At 40.3% G+C, this 21287-nt stretch overlaps 1 protein-coding gene across 3 annotated transcripts in view; it reads right to left on the bottom strand.

Annotated features, from left to right (window-relative positions):
• Nucleotides 1-17602, bottom strand: part of pknox1.1 (pbx/knotted 1 homeobox 1.1) — a 41975-nt gene extending 24373 nt beyond the window's left edge. The window contains exons 1-3 of one of the 3 annotated variants that reach the window (XM_060930401.1): nucleotides 17512-17602; nucleotides 10640-10737; nucleotides 1056-1177 (exon numbers count right to left, since the gene is read on the bottom strand). In XM_060930401.1, the coding sequence (XP_060786384.1) occupies nucleotides 1056-1177; nucleotides 10640-10690 (173 nt within the window). In that variant the 5' untranslated portion in view covers nucleotides 10691-10737; nucleotides 17512-17602. Of the gene's footprint in view, nucleotides 1-1055; nucleotides 1178-4253; nucleotides 5266-10639; nucleotides 10738-11043; nucleotides 11202-17511 lie in introns of those variants that run through there. The other 2 variants (XM_060930400.1, XM_060930402.1) reach the window with 2 other exon arrangements.
• Between the last annotated feature and the right edge of the window lie 3685 nt (nucleotides 17603-21287).

Genomic DNA, 21287 nt, shown 5'->3' with positions numbered 1-21287 from the left:
CCCCAAGAGACTTGCAGCCGTAATTGCAGCAAAAGGTGACTCAACAAAGTATTGACTTTCGGGGGGGGGGAGTGAATACCTATGTACACTCCAGATTTCTGTTTTTTCATCTTAATTATTGTTTGTGTCACAATAAAACAACAATTTTCACCTTTAAAGTGGTAGGCATTTTGTGTAAATCAAATGGTCCTGACACTCCAAAAATCCATTTTAATTCCAGCTTGTAATGCGACAAAAAAGGACAAACACCAAGGGGGATGAATACTTTTGCAAGGCACTGTACTTTGAGAATAAAACAGTTGCCTTGTGCCGTTACCATCATGCCATATGTGGACCTTCCCTGAAATGTTGCCACAATTGGTTCCCCTAATGCTCTTACAGCTGAATGAACACAAATTCCAACAGCGACATTTCAAAATGTAGTGGGAAGCTTTTACAGTCGATGGAAGATCAACTCCATATTAAAGTTCATGGTTTTAAAAGTTGTTGTTTTTTTAAGAAGCACATATGGGTACAATAGTCAGATGTCCACATACTTTTGGTGATATAGAGTATCTGTGTGCTGTGATGCTTGTTCATAATCACGTCAGACAACTCTGTCCAAGTCTTTCAGGCAACAATCTACTGCCTAATTTCAAATCTAAACTAAGGAAAAGTTAACGTGAATGGAGAAACGTTTATTACCGTATTAATGTTTCATGAAATAAGAAATGTCAAAATCTTTGTCACTCTAATTAGGCACACAGCATATTTTTTTTCTTTTACAGTTTTACAGCTAATGCTAACACTGTGTATGAGTCTTTTATCTGTAGGCTTAACGGCTTTAAGCTCAGAGTGTAACAAGATCCGAGAGCGGGCTGAGACCGGTTAATAAATTCCTTATTTTATTTCTATACTGTATCGTTTATTTTAAACGTATTAAAATATAATTTTCAGATGTTCAAACTCTTTTGACTGGCAGTATGTTTATATCAGGCATATTTATTTGGCATATTATAAATCAGTTAGTGGTTATGCTTCATTACATACACCTGGACGTTCCTGTATGAAATTACCTGTATATAGAAGCTTTATCTGTATCCATGCGAGTGGATTCGGCAAGAGCACTGTTGCAGGTTCTCCCCATTCCTGTGTCTGCAAAACTCTTCTCTGGATCGCTGTCTGTCTGCTCGTCCCCCTGCACGTAAACCACATGTTACTGTAAATGCTGGACATAAAAACTGTCCATTGTGTGTTCTTTGTGTGGAACAAATCAGTTGGGGCTGTGCTGCTAGAGGAAAATAATCAACAACAGGATGGTGTAACGTGGCCTACACTACCACCTCAAAACATTATTTTCTTATAAGAAGAGCATGTCCTGAATTGTTTTATTATTTGACTTTGACTTTATTTGGATCCGCAATTAGCTTGACGTTTCTGTTAGCTATTCTCTCTGTGGTCCTATACATGAAGTACAATACAATATCACATGACAGACAGGGAAACTACAGAACAATCACACTAAAATACATAAAATACATAATCATACTGCAGAAATAAAAGAAAAATACAAGTTCATTCATTAACTGTCCTGTCGTGTGTTGTATTCCATTGATGAGACATACGGTAGAGGAAGCGTTTCCTTTCAGCATTAGTTTTAGGTTTTGGCAGTTTGATGGAGTTTGTTGTTGTTGATCGAGTTTGGTACCAACTGTTGTTTGACTGGAATGTGAGTTGGTTGTACAATGTTTTCAGCACTCCAGTGTGTAGTATCCTACGAAATGTGGCAAAGCTTCTGTGTTGGATTCTCTCGCTCACCGGTAACCAGCCTAAGATATGTAGCATTGTTGCACTATCTGTCTTGGTATCACATCCCATTATTTGCCAATAATTACAGTTTTTTATTTACTAAGAAAGTCACATTATACAATTTATTTACATTTAATCTTGTGTAAACGTCTATGAAAAAATTTCCTGTTATCAGTTATGTTACAGCAGCAATAAACTATCATTTCTTTTAAAGATTTTTTTTGGGGGCCTTTTCCACCTTTATTGGATAGGACAGTGTAGAGACAGGAAATGAGTGGGAGAGAGACGGGGAGGGATTGGGAAATGACCTCAGGTCGGAATCGAACCCGGGTCCCCAGATTTATGGTATGGTGCCTTAGCCACCTGAGCCACAACACCCCCTAAACTAGCATTTCTTCATCAGCCTCTTTTTTCCCCCTCTCTCTTAAAGTGTATGTAATGTCCCTAAATCACACTTTTTTCCTTGTACAAAGCAACAATCATTATGTTGATTGGCCATGTGTTTTCAAACCATAGCTGATCCAAAAGGCTATGAATTAATAGAAAATCAATAAGATCAGCCGATTTTCACAGAATCTACCGAGACTGATCCGGAAGATCCTGAAGGAGTGCGTGACGTCACACATGTAACAATCCAAGGATCAATTTCGTTCACGTGCGCAGCAGTGGTTAGCCCATTCTCTATATGGAATCACGTTTTGGACAGAATTCTGATCGTGATTGGGATTCTTATACGTCGGATGAAGGGGCAGATAATTATCAAAGATATTCCGGAGTAAATGCTTCTCTTTTCAAGCCCTCAAGATGAGAAACAGATGCCAGTTCATGACAGTCCTGCTCACCGCCGATAGCGCACCACCAGCCAGAGAGAATCGGAAACACAGACTGGTTTGTGGATTTTTATTCTAAGCTCGCCGCTGCAAAATACAGGGAAAATATTTACATTTATTTTTTTAGCGGTGCGGTTTCCATCAAATTCTGCGCTCTGATTGGCTGGCGAGCGGGTCCGTCTCCTACAATACAGACCCCAGTTATGGACCTCTGGCGACTCGCTCGTTCACAACAACAAAAACATAGTAGAATTTTTTGTCAACATTTATCTTTTTTTAATAAGATTTATTTATAAGATTATCAAAAATCTTATACATTTTTGCCAGCATTTCTCAGGAGAATAGCATTAATTTTACAGCATGGATAGTGATAACGACAGTGTTCACAGCGAAAGCGAGTTTTACTACCCTGAGGAAGAAGAAATAAAAGAAAACATTTCAGGAGAAAGCTAAAAACCTGTAACTGTTGCTAACGCCGAGCAAAAACATGGCTGAATCTTGAATGACTCCTATTTGTATAAACAGGGGACTACATAGGTGGCAAAATGTAGTTTTTTTCCTGCCATGAAAGTGCACTTGTATACCGAGGAGGAAGCAATTTGCATTACAGCCATGAATGAGGATTCAAAATGGCGGCTCGCCTCAGCTCGGCTGTTTTCCCTTCCGGGCGCTCTCGTTTTCTGCTAGAATTTGGTAAAGAAAAAAATATATATATTATTTACCAGCTTAAGGTCGGTCCGTATGGTGAAATACCGTGACCTCGGCCCAGAGGGCCTTGCTCAGTACTTTCAAGACCTCGGTCACGGTATTTCACCCTACGGACCTCCCAGTTGGTAAATAACATGTATGTACCTCAATAAATGCAGAAATATAATCTTTAAAACGTACACTTATTCAGCGTAATTACTGAAAGCAGGGGCGATTCTAGCATCTGATCTTTGGGGGTGCTTAGCCCCCAGAGCTGACAGAGGCACCTGGCTTGAACGACAGTGTTTCCACGTTTATTCCGCATTTAGACTAGACTTAACTAGACAAGATGACTAGACTAGACAAGACTAGACTTATGCAATGTTTTAACAGAAGTTGACCCAATAAACTATGATATCTACACATTTACAACCACTGACACAAATATTTACGTTATATTTTTAACTAAGCAATACCTACTACTGCATTTGTAATGTTGGAGCTATTCATTTTGAACAGTGGTAATTGTTAATTAATGTGTTATTGTGTATTGTGTAATAATAGTGTGTATTATGATTTTACATTAGTTTACATTAGTTTATATTTTTTGTTATATTTTGGTAGTGTTCTTTTGATCGTCATTTGTTTAATTGCTTGCTTCGTGCATGTACGTTTCAGATATAGTGCTATACGTATATATACGTTTCAGACAATGACCAGGGTTTGGATTTGTGAATGATAAGCAAACGTAAACGCTATGTTACATTAAATAAAATTGACTAACACACGGTGGTCTAGCACCGTAGCACTTGTACAGCTCTGCACAAAAGTATCTCGATATGGATGATAAATGTCGTTTTTATCATTCTGTTCATAGACCACGGAACATCAATATTGCATTATGCATATTATTGTGTTGTGTTTAACAATTGTAACTCCAGTCCGTACCTTCACATCTCGCTATGCCAGTAATACTCAGGTGCTACGTCGAGTTCCTCATCGGCGTGGAATCCAGTTAAAAAAAAACACCATGTCGTAGCAAGCACTTGCGCGGACAGGCAACCCAATCAGAGGGGACGCAAGGAGGAGAGGTATTTTACTGGTCATAGAACTATCACATAACAGGTGAATTCAAGAACACACACACGCCCGCGCACACATTCATTGCGCAGTGCGCAAGGGCACTTATTTCTGAAAATTACGTCCAAAAGCAGTGTTTTTGAGGGTGCTGAGCTAGGGGGTGCTGAGCTCGTTTTTGGGGGTGCTTGAGCACCCCCAAAAATAGGCTAAACACGCCCCTGACTGAAAGAAAATATGAACTGGGTGAGAATAGGGGAATCGACGAACTTTCCAAATTTCTGATCAAATGTCATTTATTAAATAAATGGGATTCTTTTTTGCTCCAATAATTCCCATGTGGTCGTTCTGGTGGTGATGAACGCTTGATGAATCAGATTTATTATTAGTAGGAAATCGACACGAAATCTGCCCGCTTCGTTTGCACAAACCTCACCCACTGTCACTTTAGATTAGTGTCATTTCTCAGAAATTCGTGAACTGAATGTCCTGTTGTATATGGATTTGAACATCCAAACACAACTCAGCACTTTCACATCGTTATTGTTGTAAGATTCCATCAGCAATATCCAATTTTAGTGAGTAAACAAGCACGGAGTCAGATGAACGGAAATGGCCCAGATAACCGCGGTTCCACACGTGACTTCATGCGAGATTAGCCCTGGGGCGAGGCTGCCTTTTTCCGGGATCTGGAAGCTGTGATTTATCGATAGTTTTGTGCTTGACAATAAAATAATAAATAAATAATATTATTTTCTCCCCTGCTTTATTAATTTATTTTGGTCGTTACTAATGATATATATTAATTTTAAAGCATTATATACACTTTAAATGAATAAAAGGTTACACAGAAACCACAAAGCCCTTATTCTGAAACCTATCCTGTGTCAGCTTTACTCTGACTGTTACAAAGCTCTGACACTGGAGACTCCTTCCATAAATATTACATAAATGTATTCTCATAGAAACCTATACCACATCAAGAATTACACGTTTTAAATCTGTTCTTCTGTAAGTTACTATAAAGTTACCATGGAAACAGTACGTTATTAGAAAGAATGCATTGATATACGCCTGCGATTAACCGGCACTACTGTCAAAGCTGCTGTTATAGAAAATTAATCAACATCGACTGAAAAATCAGAATCAAGCCTTCAACAGCACTGAGGTATAAACAAACTGATACAGAAAATGTACAGGGGTAGGTTTCCCGATCACGTTGCCCTTTAGGGCTAAAGAGTGAGTTGAGAGACTCTCTTAAGCAACAGACATTGTTTCTAAACGTGGTTTTCCCGAACTCACTCGTAAGGAGGAGTCTGAAGAGCAACATTATGAAGAGCGTCTTTGCAATGCGTGTCCCTGATATAGGCATTAGTAGCTGCTAAAGGCATTAGTAGTTGCTAAATCCAGTTGATGAGGTCACATGACATTCGTTTTTAACCAAAACCAATCAAATATAAAGTGTTTAAAATATGTTAATACATGAGGGTAAGTCAAAAAGTTCTAAGACAAATGAAAAAAATATTTATTTATGAAAATAAAGCCATTTCTCTACATATCCTCCATTTAAGTCTAAACACTTCTGCAAGCGATGTTTCCATCGGAGAATTCCTTCTTTGTATTCCTTTTCTGAATTCTTTAGAATTTTGAAATTATAACATCTGTCTTAGAACTTTTTGACTTACCCTTGTATTGTATCATCATTAAACATTACATATATAATGTGGGGCGGCACGGTGGTATAGTGGTTAGCGCTGTCGCCTCACAGCAAGAAGGTCCTGGGTTCGAGCCCCGGGGCCGGCGAGGGCCTTTCTGTGTGGAGTTTGCATGTTCTGTCCGTGTGGGTTTCCTCCAGGTGCTCCGGTTTCCCCCACAGTCCAAAGACATGCAGGTTAGGTTAACTGGTGACTCTAAATTGACCGTAGGTGTGAATGGTTGTCTGTGTCTATGTGTCAGCCCTGTGATGACCTGGCGACTTGTCCAGGGTGTACCCCACCTTTTGCCCGTAGTCAGCTGGGATAGGCTCCAGCTTGCCTGCGACCCTGTAGAAGGATGAAGCGGCTAGAGATAATGAGATGAGATATATAATGTGGCAATTAATAATTGAAACTAACATTTTAGGCAAGCATTTTAGCAAACTAAAGGTCCACTTTGGCTACGATATTGTTCGGGAAAACCACGTTAGCTTGACGATGGATCTTAAGAGGTAAATAAAGACGCTCTTAGCCTTAAGAGGTTTTCAGGAAACCTACCCCAGGACTGTGCAAAAGTCTTCGGCACCCTATTTTTTTTTTCCATACAAACTTTGTTATAGATTTCTATTTTATGACTTCTACATTATCGAGTCAAAACATTACAAAAGCATTTTAGAGTTCCAGACGTTCGTTTCATTCTCCAGCACAAAATTAAATGTTACAGAATCTGAGCAGCATGTTCCATAAGAGAGCACTTTTCAGATTAAAAAAGAAAACATAATGAAGGCTACTGGGTTTTGGTGCAAAATGAAGAAGTGAGTGTGAGTTATATGCCCCTTTTCCACCAAAGCAGTTCCAGGGCTGGTTCGGGGCCAGTGCTTAGTTCGGAACTGTGTTTTCTGTTTCCACTGACAAAGAACTGGCTCTGGGGCCAGAAAAACCGGTTCCAGGCTAGCACCAACTCTCTGCTGGGCCAGAGGAAAGAACCGCTTACGTCAGCGGGGGGGGGCGGAGTTGTTAAGACCAACAACAATAACAAGACTGCAAAAGTTCGCCATTTTTAAGCGACGAGAAGCAGCAGCTGTACAAACGCGAAGTTATCCATTGTTATTATTATTGTTGTTGTTGCTGCTGCTTCTTCCGCGTTGTTTTTGCTTCGATATTCGCGCCAAGGTTTATGCAAACGTAGCGACGTAACTGACGTATACAGCGACGTAATGACATATACAACGACGTAACTGACGTATACAGCGACGTAATGACGTGGCTTCGCTTAGCACCGCGAGCTATGGAAAAGCAAACTGGTTCTCAGCTGGCTCGCAAGTTGAACGAGTTGTGAACCAGCACCAGCACTGGCCCCGAACCAGCCCTGGAACTGATTTGGTGGAAAAGGGGTAAAAGTGTCCAGAAGAACTGTGGCTGGTTCTGGAAGACGCTCAGTAAAACCTACAGCTCATTTCTGCATAAAACTGCACTCACTGGACCTGAGAATACTATTTTTTTTAAAGCAAAGGGTCGTCTCACACCAAATACTGACTTTGTTTCATTTATTATGGCTTACTGAGTACTGTTTATAGTATTTTTTTAATGTTGAAGCATTTCACTTCATTATTTTTTAAGCCACTTTTGGTCGACAGCATTTTTTACATGTGCCTAAGACTTTTGCACAGAACTGTATGTACAAAATATGCAGAGGTGGACAGTAACAAAGTACATTTACTTGAGTACTGTACTTAAGTACACTTTCTGAGTATCTGTACTTTACTTTAGTATTTTTTTTTTAAACTTATGACTTTAACTTCACTCCATTTAAAAGACAAATATCGTACTTTTCACTCCACTACATTTCTATCAAGGTCCTCGTTACTCGTTACTATGAAGCAGGTTTGAAAGTGGATGTTTTTTTCTTTTCTTTTCTAAAACGTGATTGGTTTTTTCGCAGGGGACACTGAGACAGACTATCAGTAATCACGAGGGTCACGTCACATCCATAGACTGTATAAAATCAAGCTCAGTGATTTCTCAGCAGCATTATTTGAACACGACTGTTCAGTTGATGGCAGAATGGAAGGAGGCGGTTCTTCTGGAGAATGCACGCACTCATGGTTTTACCTAGAACCCATATTTCAGTTTTCTGAAAGGATTAAAGATTCGTTTTGTTTTAAATGTTTGCTTTGTTTGCCTAAAACGAACCACATCACAGCCTACAAAAACTCGCCGTCCAACCTGCGGAAGCATATTAAGGTCTGTAAACATTTCATTCCAAGAGAAAGCTTGTAATGAAGTTGTGTGTGCTTTTAGAGCTAGCGATAATGTTGCAATGTCTATGCAGTCTGGTTAGTCAAATGACTTTCTATGGATTTACCCACCAAGTTGCCGTAGCCTTGTCCACGGCTAACGTTAACACATAGCTAGTTAACTTGGACACTGTTAGTTAGCATGTAAAAACAGAGTTGCGCTAACATGAATAACGTTAACTTATCTGAAGTCCTTTCAGAAATATTTTAGCATAATCTTGCCAAATAAACAGAATGTAGAAATCTTTCTTTTCTAGTAGCGTTAGCTACCCAATATGATTTCGAGTTTGAAAAGAGTTTGCTAGCATTTCAGGTGGAGCTTCACTGACTAGCTAGCTTAACGTTAAACCACCATGATGGCACAGCATGCGTTCATTTTGTGAATTCACATTTCTGTCTTTGGTCACGGCATTAGGTTTTGTAAGCGTTGTGGCAATAATACAGTGATGCGTTGACAGAAAATGCACTTTTAATACTTAAAGTGCATATCACGGGTAAATTCAGGCGCAAGATCAATGTAATTCTCTTATTTTATATTAAACTTTGGTCAAATATCTGTAACATTCTGCATTCTCTGCAATTTTTTTACCTTACGCAATACCAGAAAAATTCAGTTGAAATCAAGCCATTTGAGGCGAATTGGTCCGCCTCTGAAAAAACTTGGCATTTGAATTTCCCAGGAAACATTGATTTCCGTGACGTCGCGTGCGGGACGCCTCCCTCTGAATCCTACATCAGCGCTGGTTTGTTTATGAGAAAACGACCTGGTGGTTTTCTGCAAATTTCTTCAACGCTGTCACGTAATTATTAAAATGGTTAACAGATGTATCGTAGGAGGGTGTAGCAACACCAATCTTGATGGGATTAGTACTCATCGTTTTCCAATAGACCGGACAATGAGAGAGAAATGGGAGCGCTTGGTTTACACAGGCTGTGCACTGAAACCGTGCAAAGCTCGCGCAGCCTGCTGGCGCTTCCGCAGATAACGTCACGAATCTGGCTCCAGACTCCTTTGGGATTTTTAACATGGGTTTTGTTAAGACGCGTTTTGTTATTTAATTTTTTTCTGCTGTAGACAGATGGCCTTGTGCAAAATTACCCTTCTGGATGAGTGTGTAAAGGGACATACTTTCATATAAAAAAAATGAAATTGGCCCAGGATATGCACTTAAAGTATTTTTAAAATCAAGTACTTCAGTAGTTTAACTTAATTAAAAATTTGACTGTACAACTTTCACTTGTATCGGAGTAACATTTGACCAGTGGGATCTGTACTTTGACTTAAGTAATGAAGTTGGGTACTTTGTCCACCTCTGAAAATATTGCCGCTTTTCCACTACAAACGCGGCTGAGTCGGGCTGAGCCGTGCCGTGCTGAGTTGGGCTGAGTCGAGCTGAGCGGGGCTATTGAAGTTGCATTTCGACTACAACCGCGCTGAACCGTGCTGGCTGGAAGTGGGTGGACACATTGGGTGGAGTTAGTGAAAGTGGGTGGACGTCACGTGATGTCGTTAAGCAGCGCAAACAGTGACATCAGTGAGCTTTTAAGCGGTAGTCTCACGACCCGGATAGTAAACAATAAACATGGAGTCGTTAGTGTTGCTGGTCTTGGTGCTGTGGCTTGTTGTCACCGACAACGCCAACAGATACTGGCAAGAGCGTATAGATGAGGCGAGGCGCATAAGGCTTCAGAAATTCTCGTAATTCGTAATTATTATTCTTCCGGGTTTACGGTGTTTACAGATCCCAGCGCGCTCGCGGGGCGTGTGTGGGCATGTGAGGACACTCCTCCTCACCAATCAGTGCACAGGGGAGTGTCTGCTCACGCCCCCAGCCTCACTCGGCTCGCTTTGGCTCGCTTCAGCCCCACTTCAAAACGGTGCGAGTTTTAGGGGCTAAGCAGGGCTGAAGCGAGCCGAGTCGTGCTGTTCTTTGGTAGTCGAAACGCGAGCCGTGTCGGGCTGAAGTGAGCTGAAGCGAGCTGAAAAAGGGTAGTGGAAAAGGGCCATATGTGATAGGAAATATCACCTGGGTGTACAAGGTTTTAAGTTTTATTACCTCCATGCGTTAACAAGTAAATATTTTAACTTGTAAATACACCTTTCAACAAATAAAATAAAGCCTTGTTTTTTGTGACCCACGTTAAATTGGAGCAGTATGAAAGCAGTACCGTTGTGCTTTACTGTACTGAGAGCAAATAAAAAGGTACAACAAAGAACCTATCGTCATGTAAATGCTGCTTGTGAGTGTAAACGTGACAGACACACCTGCTGAACTCTCTCCTCGTACTTGTGCATTGACACAGGCTGGGCTGCCATCGTGTTCACTGTAGCCACTGCCAACACTGACACATTATATGCGCAGGCTGAAAAGCGTTAGCAAACAAACACACAAAGTAATTACAAAGTAATTATACCTTTACAAAATAATTATACAAATGTACAAAGTAATTATACATTTCGTGACTATTTTAGCATTTACCAGTTGTAGGTATATACTGTAGTGCACCGTATGTTACCCCCCTACACTCCCCTCCCTCTGCCATATCCATGAACATAAAGTAAATCAGATATTTTGCCATTTTGGTGATCATTTTCAGCAGTGGCACTAATGAGATTGAGTGCATCAACAATGATATGAGTTCATCACAGGTGCTGCTGTGTGCACTTACAAGGCCATTTAGTACACCGTCAGCCCAGTCTGTAGCTCAAATGATCTTTGTCCATGCATAGTATGGATTAATCAGCCTTTAGCCTTCATCAGTGTCAATATCAGACCTCTTAGCTTTATATTTTTAGCTGCTGAAATGATTTCATCCCAGCAGTAATGCTGAGAACACACACACACACACACACACACACACACACTCATACCACCATCAGAATTCCAAAACCAATGTCATGACTAGTGGCGTCGTTAGGCCCTATCATTGAACCAAACCCCAGGTATTTTGAGCCTAGCCCCAGATATTTTCGTCTTCAGAAAGGTAAGAGGTTAATGGGTCTGTCTCAGAAACTGGGTACTGTGGGGGTACCCCACTAAATATACTCTCAGTCAATAAACTATACCGTTTTGAATGGCGATGTTGGTTTTAATTTGAAATAAAATGATGAAAGAAATAATACAGATAAAACTAAATCTTTGATGTGAATACTCTATTCAGAATTTGGCAAAAATTCTACAAATTTGTGGGAAAATGGCGGTTTGATCTGAGACATAATAAATGGTTGACTACATCGCATTCCCTTAAAAAGGTCATAGTCCACTGAAAAGTCTACAGTTATCACTAATTGTATTTTAAGTTGTAACTTTATACACCTAAGGATCGGTGCGCTCACAGAATAATCATAACCGTAATAAAACATCATGCAAAATATTTGATCACCGTTGTAACTCCGTTTTCCGCAAAACCAATACGATCGTGTGTTTTGATCTAAACGGAAAGCCTCAGGGTCAAGCTCACTACCTCACCAAAAGTAGGAACTTAAAATCACTACGCCATATAAACATTTAGCTATAAATCTGCGATTTTGTTTTTAAAAACGAAAGCTGAGTGGTAGGTATAGAATATGTTTCTTACAGAATATGTTACGATGGTAGCTGGTCTTGTATGAATTTCTGAGCTATAAAATGAGTTGTGGTCTATTTTTTACCGTAGCGTGTTATTTGTGTGCGGGGAAGGACACACATTAACAATTTGCATGTGTAGAATGGAATTTTCCACTCCAGCAGTTCGAAGTTGATCATGTTTCCATTTGCGGTCTTTCTGTTACGCGGGTGATCTGTTCAGATGTTATCACTGAAAAGGTGAGTTTTGACAGTTTTATTTTGTTTTAGTCTTGCAGTATAAGGCAATAGAATGTTTCTTTTTCATCTTACTTTCATATTTCGTAGTGTTTGCGTATTTTTGGCCAATATTTTGCAACCATGGTCAATTTAGATCGAACTTTTGATAGAATCTACGGCCAGTCATTTTGCCCCGCCCCCGCCTCGCGCTCCGTCCGGTGCGGTAGTGATGTCCCGTTGCTCGCGCGCCGCAGCAGAGACCCGCGCGACCTTCAGCCGGTACAGTCGCTGTTCTTTTACCACCGCCGTTATTCTCATCTTTCCGGTGTGTTCTTGATTTTTCCATTGTGTCCTATTTCGCCATATCAAATACCCAAACTGTATCATATTATTCATATTTAAGTGAATAATCAATTCAGTCATCATAACTTGCCATTTTTAACCCAAGCAATCAAAAAGAGGAAATTTATTCAATATTTTCACTCATCTGTGAAGGAGGGGCTTTAATTCTTCATGATGTAGTTATTTTATATGGAAATCAATTTTACAAAAGCATTTGAATTGTAATCAAAAAATGTTCCACAGTGGAAGCCAGATAAAGCAAGATACTATCTTTATTCTTATTAAACATGACAAAAGAAACATTGAGTGTTTGGTAAATGCAAAAAAAAATAGTAAAATTAGAAAATTTATTTTTTGATCATAATGTCCCAAATGAGAGAGCAGTTTCTGAGATGGACCCGAATGATCAGAAACTTGACTTGCAGCATCCAAAGATGAGGGGAAGGGGGGGACATAATTGAGTGCTGCACAGTGCACATTCAAAATTTTGTGCCGTATCCAAAATCAATCACTGCTCACGTTATAGTGGACTATAGAGTGAGTTTGACATTTTGTAGTGCTGTCCGAATGCATACTGAGAATTACTACATCCTACATAGTGCACTCATAGTATCCCACAATGCACTGTGAAAAGTAGTGTACAACTGATGGGCACTAACTAAACAATATACACACCATCATGCATTGGGGTCACGCTGAAAGAAAAACTGCTTCATTAGGACCGTTAATATTGTAGTGTGTTGGGGTGAACTGACGGAGGAAGAAACACATTATAAACGGACATTCAAGTACAATTAAAAATAGTAAGAGAATAGAAAATAAGCTAAAATAGAAATAAATAAAATACAAGAATAAAAGAGTGCAGAGTGAGGAATTAATCAAAAGCCTCGAATTTGATTTAATAAAAGGCAGCGGCGAAGAAGAACGAAAGTATTCAACCTTGATTTAAAAGAGCTGAAGGATGCAGCAGACACAAAGTACTTTGTACTGATTAATGTAGGAAATACGCTCAGTAGCCTCCGTTTTAACTGTGCGACAGTAATGACATAAATACCAGCGTGGCAGAGTAGTGTCCGAAAGGGTTTTTCATTTTACCAGTGAACTCACTATACAGTCCTCTATATAGAATTGTGAGTAGAGAGTAGTGAATGAGTGAGTGATTTCGGACACTGCTTTGGTAACCGTCAACAGAAGAAGGACATTCAGAACTGGTCAGAAGGTGACTTAAAACAAAAAAACATCCACCATTGTTGGATTTTTCAAGATGTAAACAGATGACGAGTCATCAACCATGGGTGTAGATACAGACTATCAACAATGTCACCTATCAAATTATGTTGATGCACAGAAACCCGCTCCATGTAGCCTGGATATGTTGAATTTACAGCGTAGAGTCTGTATAATTAGTTACTAGGTGAACTCTAAAGTTTGAGTAGTTTAATGAATATCTACAGTGGGGGTCTGTTTGCCCCGACTAAGTTTATTTAACAGGTAACAGGTCAACAACAATTTGTGTTCATGTAGACACCAATAATTACCCTGACATCATTTAACAAGAGTGCTCTGAGAGCACAGTATCCCTATGCTATAAGTGCTGGATACACCCTCATGAAATTGTCGAAGTACAAGTTTGGTAATCAAGGGCCATAACTCTGGTGAAATGTGACGGAATTGAACGAAATTGTAATATGCGCATTACTGAGATATAGCAAAACCTTCTGCTAAGTTTCGTGAAATTCCTGCAAAAATTATGAGAGGAGTTGGTTTCAGAAGACGAGCACACTTTCATGAAATTGTCAAAGTACAAGTTTGGTAATCAAGGGCCCTAACTCTGAAAAAATTTGACTGAATTGATCTAAATTGTAATATGCGTATTACTGACATATAACAAAGAATCCTGTCAAGTTTTGTGAAATTCCTCCCAAAATTGTGAGAGGAGTTGATTTCAGAATGTGAGAGTACCCTTCCTGGAATGGATGGATGGATAATCATATGTTTTAATGCTCCATCTAGCCTACGCAGAAGCAGGCCAACCATCCCATAGCCAGCCTTTGGCGTATTAGTCACATATAGGGATAAAACAGTTTTTATCAAGCAGCACGGTGGTGTAGTGGTTAGCACTGTTGCCTCACAGCAAGAAGGTTCTGGATTTGAGCCCAGTGGCCAACAGGAGACTCCCCGTGTCTGCGTGGGTTTCCTCCGGGTGCTCCGGTTTCCTCCACAGTCCAAAGACATGCAGGTTAGGATAATTGGTGACTCTAAATTGACCGTAGGTGTGAATGTGAGTGTGAATGGTTGTTTGTCTCTATGTGTCAAGCCCTGCGATGACCTGGCGACTTGTCCAGGGTGAACCCCGCCTCTCACCCATAGTCAGCTGGGGTAGACTCCAGCTTGCCCGCGACCCTGTACAGGATAAGCGGCTATGGATAATGGATGGATGGATAGTTTTTATCCCTGCTGGCCGAAAGGCCTGAAGGGGGATCATGTCATGGTAATGTCCGTCCATCCGGGGAAGGATACTCACCTTCTGAAATCAACTCTTCTCACAATTTTTGGAGGACTTTCATGAAACTTGACAGGATTCTTTGTTGTAATTTTGTTCAATTCAGTCACATTTTACCAGAGTCACAGCCCTTGATTACCAAACTTGTGCTTCGACAATTTCACGAGGGTGTATTAAGCACTTACAGCATAGATATAGTTGTTAGCGGGGGATACTGTGCTCTCAGAGCACTCTTGTTTTGTATTTTCATGCAGTATTAATGTCAACATAAATTTGTGTTGTCCAGATACTACAAATGAGCTGCTGCAGTCAACTGAGCCTGGATGCATTGGAGAAAATGGTATTTGTGTGCGTGTGTGTGTGTGTGAGAGAGAGAGAAACTTTGAAGGACATATAAATATAATCATAGTCTTGTGAGATGGGATCTCATCTGGGATTCTGAATGTTCATCTCATCTCCTCTCATTATCTGTAGCCGCTTTATCCTGTTCTACAGGGTCGCAGGCAAGCTGGAGCCTATCCCAGCTGACTACGGGCGAAAGGCGGGGTACACCCTGGACAAGTCGCCAGGTCATCACAGGGCTGACACATAGACACAGACAACCATTCACACTCACATTCACACCTACGCTCAATTTAGAGTCACCAGTTAACCTAACCTGCATGTCTTTGGACTGTGGGGGAAACCGGAGCACCCGGAGGAAACCCACGTGGAGAACATGCAAACTCCACACAGAAAGGCCCTCGCCAGCCACGGGGCTCAAACCCGGACCTTCTTGCTGTGAGGCGACAGCGCTAACCACTACACCACCGTGCCGCCAGATTCTGAATGTTGTTCTATAATAATAATGTATGTGTCTTAAAGGAGAGATCTGTGAGTGAGAAATAATATTTTGATTAAACTGATGATATATTTTCCTAGTCATCTTTAATAGTCAGTTGACACACGCGTCAGTTTCCTGAGACATTATGGCTGTTGATAATCACTTAAGAATAAGGAGACGGAAACTGAAGTGAACTCCATAAAAAGTAAAAAGTGCCGTGCAACAGTCACTAATAAAGATGTCCGAACATTTGAATGTGTGTGGGTGATAATATTATTCTGTAAAGTTCGATATACAGTAACCTCGCCAACCTATCTGTGCCAAAAAATACAAACCCCAGGAAAACTTGACTCAGCCCCTGGGCTTCTTAATAGCTAGAAACGCCCTGGTCACGACCCCAATAATATTTGAAGAGTCAAGTTCCCATGGTAGTCTCACTAATAGGTGGGGTAGAGGGGGAGTGTGAGATGGTGCATAGTGACTTTGATGTGCTGCAGGAGAATTTTCCAACCATAACAAATATTTCATCTTCACACAGTTCCAAAGTTGTGTAGAGTATCTCTGCCCTGCCTCGTACTGCACTGAACACAAATTAATCAACTAAACAGTGAGTCATCACAGTCATCGTCAAAGTGGAGTCCAGGAACCGTGAGGGTTCTTTATGAGGCAAAGCCAAAGGGTCTGTGATTTTTTTTTTATGTGGGGTTTACATTAGACCGTATCAGCGGATCATCAGATTAACGTTTTTAAAACGATTAGCATGCACACAGCAACGCCAATACACGATTCGCGTGCACATAGCAATGCCAATACACGGATACGCTCGGCTCCGCAGGCATCCTGCGCTCCAAATCACTCCGCCCTGAACAGCGAGTGCCCTCTGGAGGGTGTGCACTCCGGCCCTGCGCAGCTCACAGAGCGCGCGAGTGAAGCGCACGAGCAGTGATTTGGGACTGAGCCGCTGTGTGTGTGATCTCAGTGCATGTCGGGCATGCGCGTCACTTACCACTTGCAAGTGGAAGGATGGCAAGCCTAAAGACAATCATAACTACACAATGGGCAGTATTTGCATCAGTATTTGCAGTATTTTCATACTTTTATACTCTTTAATGAAAGGTGATACAAGGCGGAAGTCCGCGCCATTTTTCAGCAGTCGCGTCACATGACCAACGCCAGCGAATCAGGAAAGTGGATGTCACAGTGACGTTGTCCAATGACGACGCCAGCTAGAGCTCAGCACAGCGTATCCGCGTATTCTCAATGTTTACACAGCACCGGACCAGACACGATTTGGATTGAATACGTGGACTCTGGCGGATTCCTGTTTCCCGGTGTTTCCAGGCGTTTTAATGTAAACGGACAGTGCATCCGCGAAGAAAACGAGACAGATACGGTCTAATGTAAACTTGGCCTTAGTTGCAGTAGTGCTTAAACTCAAAAAAGGTAAGTCTATAAATAATGTAAACTTGAAGAACGGCTTGCCATCATTGATGGAACAATGAATTCTGAATTATACCAGCGAATTCTAAAGGAAAAATGTCAGGACATCTGTCCATGAACTGAATCTCAAGAGAAGGTGGGTCATGCAGCAAGACAACGACCCTAAGCACACAAGTCGTTCTACCAAAGAATGGTTAAAGAAGAATAAAGTTAATGTTTTGGAATGGCCAAGTCAAAGTCCTGACCTTAATCCGATGGAAATGTTGTGGAAGGACCTGAAGCGAGCAGTTCATGTGAGGAAACCCACCAACATCCCAGAGTTGAAGCTGTTCTGTATGGAGGAACGGGCTAAAATTCCTCCAAGCCGGTGTGCAGGACTGATCAACAGTTACCGCAAACGTTTAGTTGCAGTTATTGCTGCACAAGGGGGTCACACCAGATACTGAAAGCAAAGGTTCACATACTTTTGCCACTCACAAATATGTAATATTGGATCATTTTCCTCAATAAATAAATGAACAAGTATAATATTTTTGTCTCATTTGTTTAACTGGGTTCTCTTTATCTACTTTTAGGACTTGTGTGAAAATCTGATGATGTTTTAGATCATATTTATGCAGAAATATAGAAAATTCTAAAGGGTTCACAAACTTTCAAGCACCGCTGTAACTGTTCATACACCGGATTCGTGTCAGGAGGGAAAACTATTCAAGTGTTGCCTGTATTTTCTGGATATGTTTTACAACAGTTTACAGCAAATGTGCATGAATTATACACTGTATAAAATAATAATAATAATAATAACAACAACAACAACAACAACAATAAACACTTAATGAGGAGCTGACTGAGGAAAAGCCGAGTTTTCTACAACACCAAGAGACACAAAACAAACCAGGCCTCAAGCTTAATTTGTTGTTGTTGGATTTGTTTGTTTGTTATATTTAAAAAAATTAAAGCTTAACATTTTAACGCAAACGCTTAAATTAATTGCAAAGTTTCTCGTAGCAAAATGTACATGAAGTGAAAATCTCCGTGCAGCTCCGGCCTACAGGTCCGCTAGCAAGCTAATATCACAGAAATAAATAAATATAACTGAAATATTTCACATATTTATCCGTTCAGACACACAAAACCCAGCACATAATACACACAATATAATATACAGGGGTTTGGTGTTTCCTTGAAGCACAAATTATACCTAAATAAACCATCAAACGGTTAAAGAAAAGTAGTTAGCTAGCTAGCATTGCTCTGTTTACTACAGCTTGCTAACAATGCTAGCTATGCTAAAATAGCTAACCAGTGCGTATAAGTGTATATAATATAGTAATAACAGTAATAATACAAGGTGTTACAATATTAATACACAAAAATATTTTTAAGAAAGTGTTTATTTTGAAAATAACATTACTAGAAACTGTTTTTAACCAATGTAATATACATTACATCCACAAATCTATGTGCATAATAATAATAATAATTATTATAATAAAGCACTTCCGTTCCCGTGTACAGAAGGAGGAAGTGTGTGTGTGTGTGTGTGTGCTGCTACAGCAGGGCCTTGGTTCAGTCCCGCTCATCGGTCTTGTAATAAAATCCTCCTCTCTCATCAAAAAGCACATATTTTATGACTTTCTTTCCTCAACATGGTTTTCGGGCGGCGCACTAGTTTTCAAAAAAACTCCCACAAACCCACACACATCACAGCCCAAGTCCGTTTAAGTGCTCAGGCCGAGGCATTTTAGCGCGTTGCTCGGATTGTTTTGATTGATAGGTAAGAGGAAAAAGCAGAGTTTTGAGTGACAGCTTACCTGAGTGCCAATCTTCATCACACTGACAAGCGGCTGCAGCAATCGGGATCCACTGTGGCCGCCTTGCGTCATCACGTAAACGCACGCAAGGCGATTTGTACATGAATATTCACAAGGTGGGCGGCAACCGGCGGCTACTGTCGATGTTGTGCGTCATCGCGTAAAAGGCACGCAAGATGTCTCTTTATGCATATTCATAAAGTAGGCGGAGATTCCACTTCAAAAACACAAGTCTCCCAAGTCTTCATACACAGGAGGAGAAAACACCACTTTTAGCAAAAACGTGTTTATTATTTACCTTTCTTTTATTCGTAAAGTCTATCTGAAAAAAAAAATTTAATACACGTAAACACTAATATACATGTGTTTTTATTGTTATAATTTATTATTTGTTCATTTTTTTTATTGCTAGAGCATTGAGACTCGGTGAAATGCTTTGAAATAAATTATTATTATAAATTGTGGAAGACATTTTGCTTAAAAAAAAAAATTAGTTTCTCTCCCCATGTATGGAGACCTTTGGGAAACCTTATACTCTGCCTTCATCTCCAGAACAGTGGTTCACAAAATGGAGTCTGGGGAACCCGTTTGTTTGTTTAGCTACAGTAGTGGAACTCATTAAGAGATCCTACTTCTCATTGATAACTTATAGTTTTTAGTCTGTTTGGGTGTAATCCGAAACTCCTTCATTAACCACTTTATCCTGCTCGAGGTTGCTGTGGATCCAGAACCCATCTTGGGAATACTGAGTAAGAAGCAGGAAAACACCCTGAAAGGAACAGCAGTTCATCTCAGGGCATGGTGCACTCATTTAACATAGACGATCCACCAACCCGCATGTTATTCAGAGGTGAGAGAAAGTGAGAAAACCTGGAGGAAACCTTGGAGGAGACCCTGGAGTTGGAGCTCAATACCTAGCTGGCCTATAAATAACGTCTTCACTGATTTGGGGGGGGGAACTCCACTATGGCTCAAATAAACAGCCTGAATATTACTGAACCTAATATCTGAGTCACTGCATTATGGTTAGAAAATAAATCTGTACTGTGTCTCTAGAATTTATTTTAGACATGCACAAAAACCCCTTGAAACCCCCTGCCCTAACATTCCCACTGAGTCATACTACTGTTTTTGTAGGCTTTTTTTTTTCCCTTTGCGCTTTTCATATTTAAAGGTCACTAGTACTTTTTAATATGCTGACTAAAGTCTTAATGTGTGGCACAGACTTTACAAAAAAAGGGCTGTCGCATTCAAATCTGGATTTAATGTACTGTACACAACCATATTTATGCATTTAGTGCAGCCAGGGGCGCTGCTAGAAATTTTGGGCCCTATGAAAGAATATAATCTTGCCGCTCAACACCCACCCTTTACATTTCTGGTAACCTGACTTCTTCATGATGGGGTCAATCTACTGATGGTTCACCGTCAATTCTACCTCTCCTGTGCACAATTAACATCAGTGCTGGATTGGAGAGCAACAAATCTAACGTGGTGTTGCGCTCAGGCTCTGCCTACACAAGACTGTACCATGTCATGAATAGGGAGAGGGGTGAAATATAAAGGCCATCTATTATATTAAGTTTGCAGAAAATGGAAAACCAAATCAGAAGGTTGTTGTGTTTGCTTGTTTTAAGAGACAGAATTATTAAAGATATTTTTTATTAACTTACACATGGTAATAATATTAATATTGACAGAGGGCCCTCAGGGGACAATGCTGGGCCCTTAGAATCGTCCTAAGCCCCCCAAAAAGGGCACCCTTGAGTGCAGCTATTGCTTTCTACAAAACCAAAACTTGCCCCCCCCCACCATTATGTCCCTTATCAAAATCACTTAACATACAAAATTCTTTCAGTTCCTCAAAATGCAATGACTTTTGCTGGTCTCTAAACATATTCTGACTTAACTAAACCTCCAAGTTCGCACACGGAGAAAATTATACTTACCTATAAAGTCCGTTTTTAGTGTCACAAATACGTCCATACATTCCCACCCCAAAATAAATCCGCTAACAAAATAAATATTTGTTCCCTTTTACACGGTCTTTAAAAGTTAAATTTGCTGAAATTTGTATATTTGTTGAGCTACGATGGAAAGATAACTAGTACAGCAGACTGTTGACTTATTTTTCCCTTAAAATAAAGAGCACAGGATTCTCTGGTTCTACGTCACCAACACTAAGAAACCGAGTCATTTCGAAATAA

This window comes from Neoarius graeffei, chromosome 9 (assembly GCF_027579695.1).
Source record: "Neoarius graeffei isolate fNeoGra1 chromosome 9, fNeoGra1.pri, whole genome shotgun sequence".
In the NCBI taxonomy this organism is placed as follows: Eukaryota; Metazoa; Chordata; class Actinopteri; order Siluriformes; family Ariidae; genus Neoarius; species Neoarius graeffei.
This window is presented reverse-complemented; position numbering and strand designations above follow the sequence as displayed.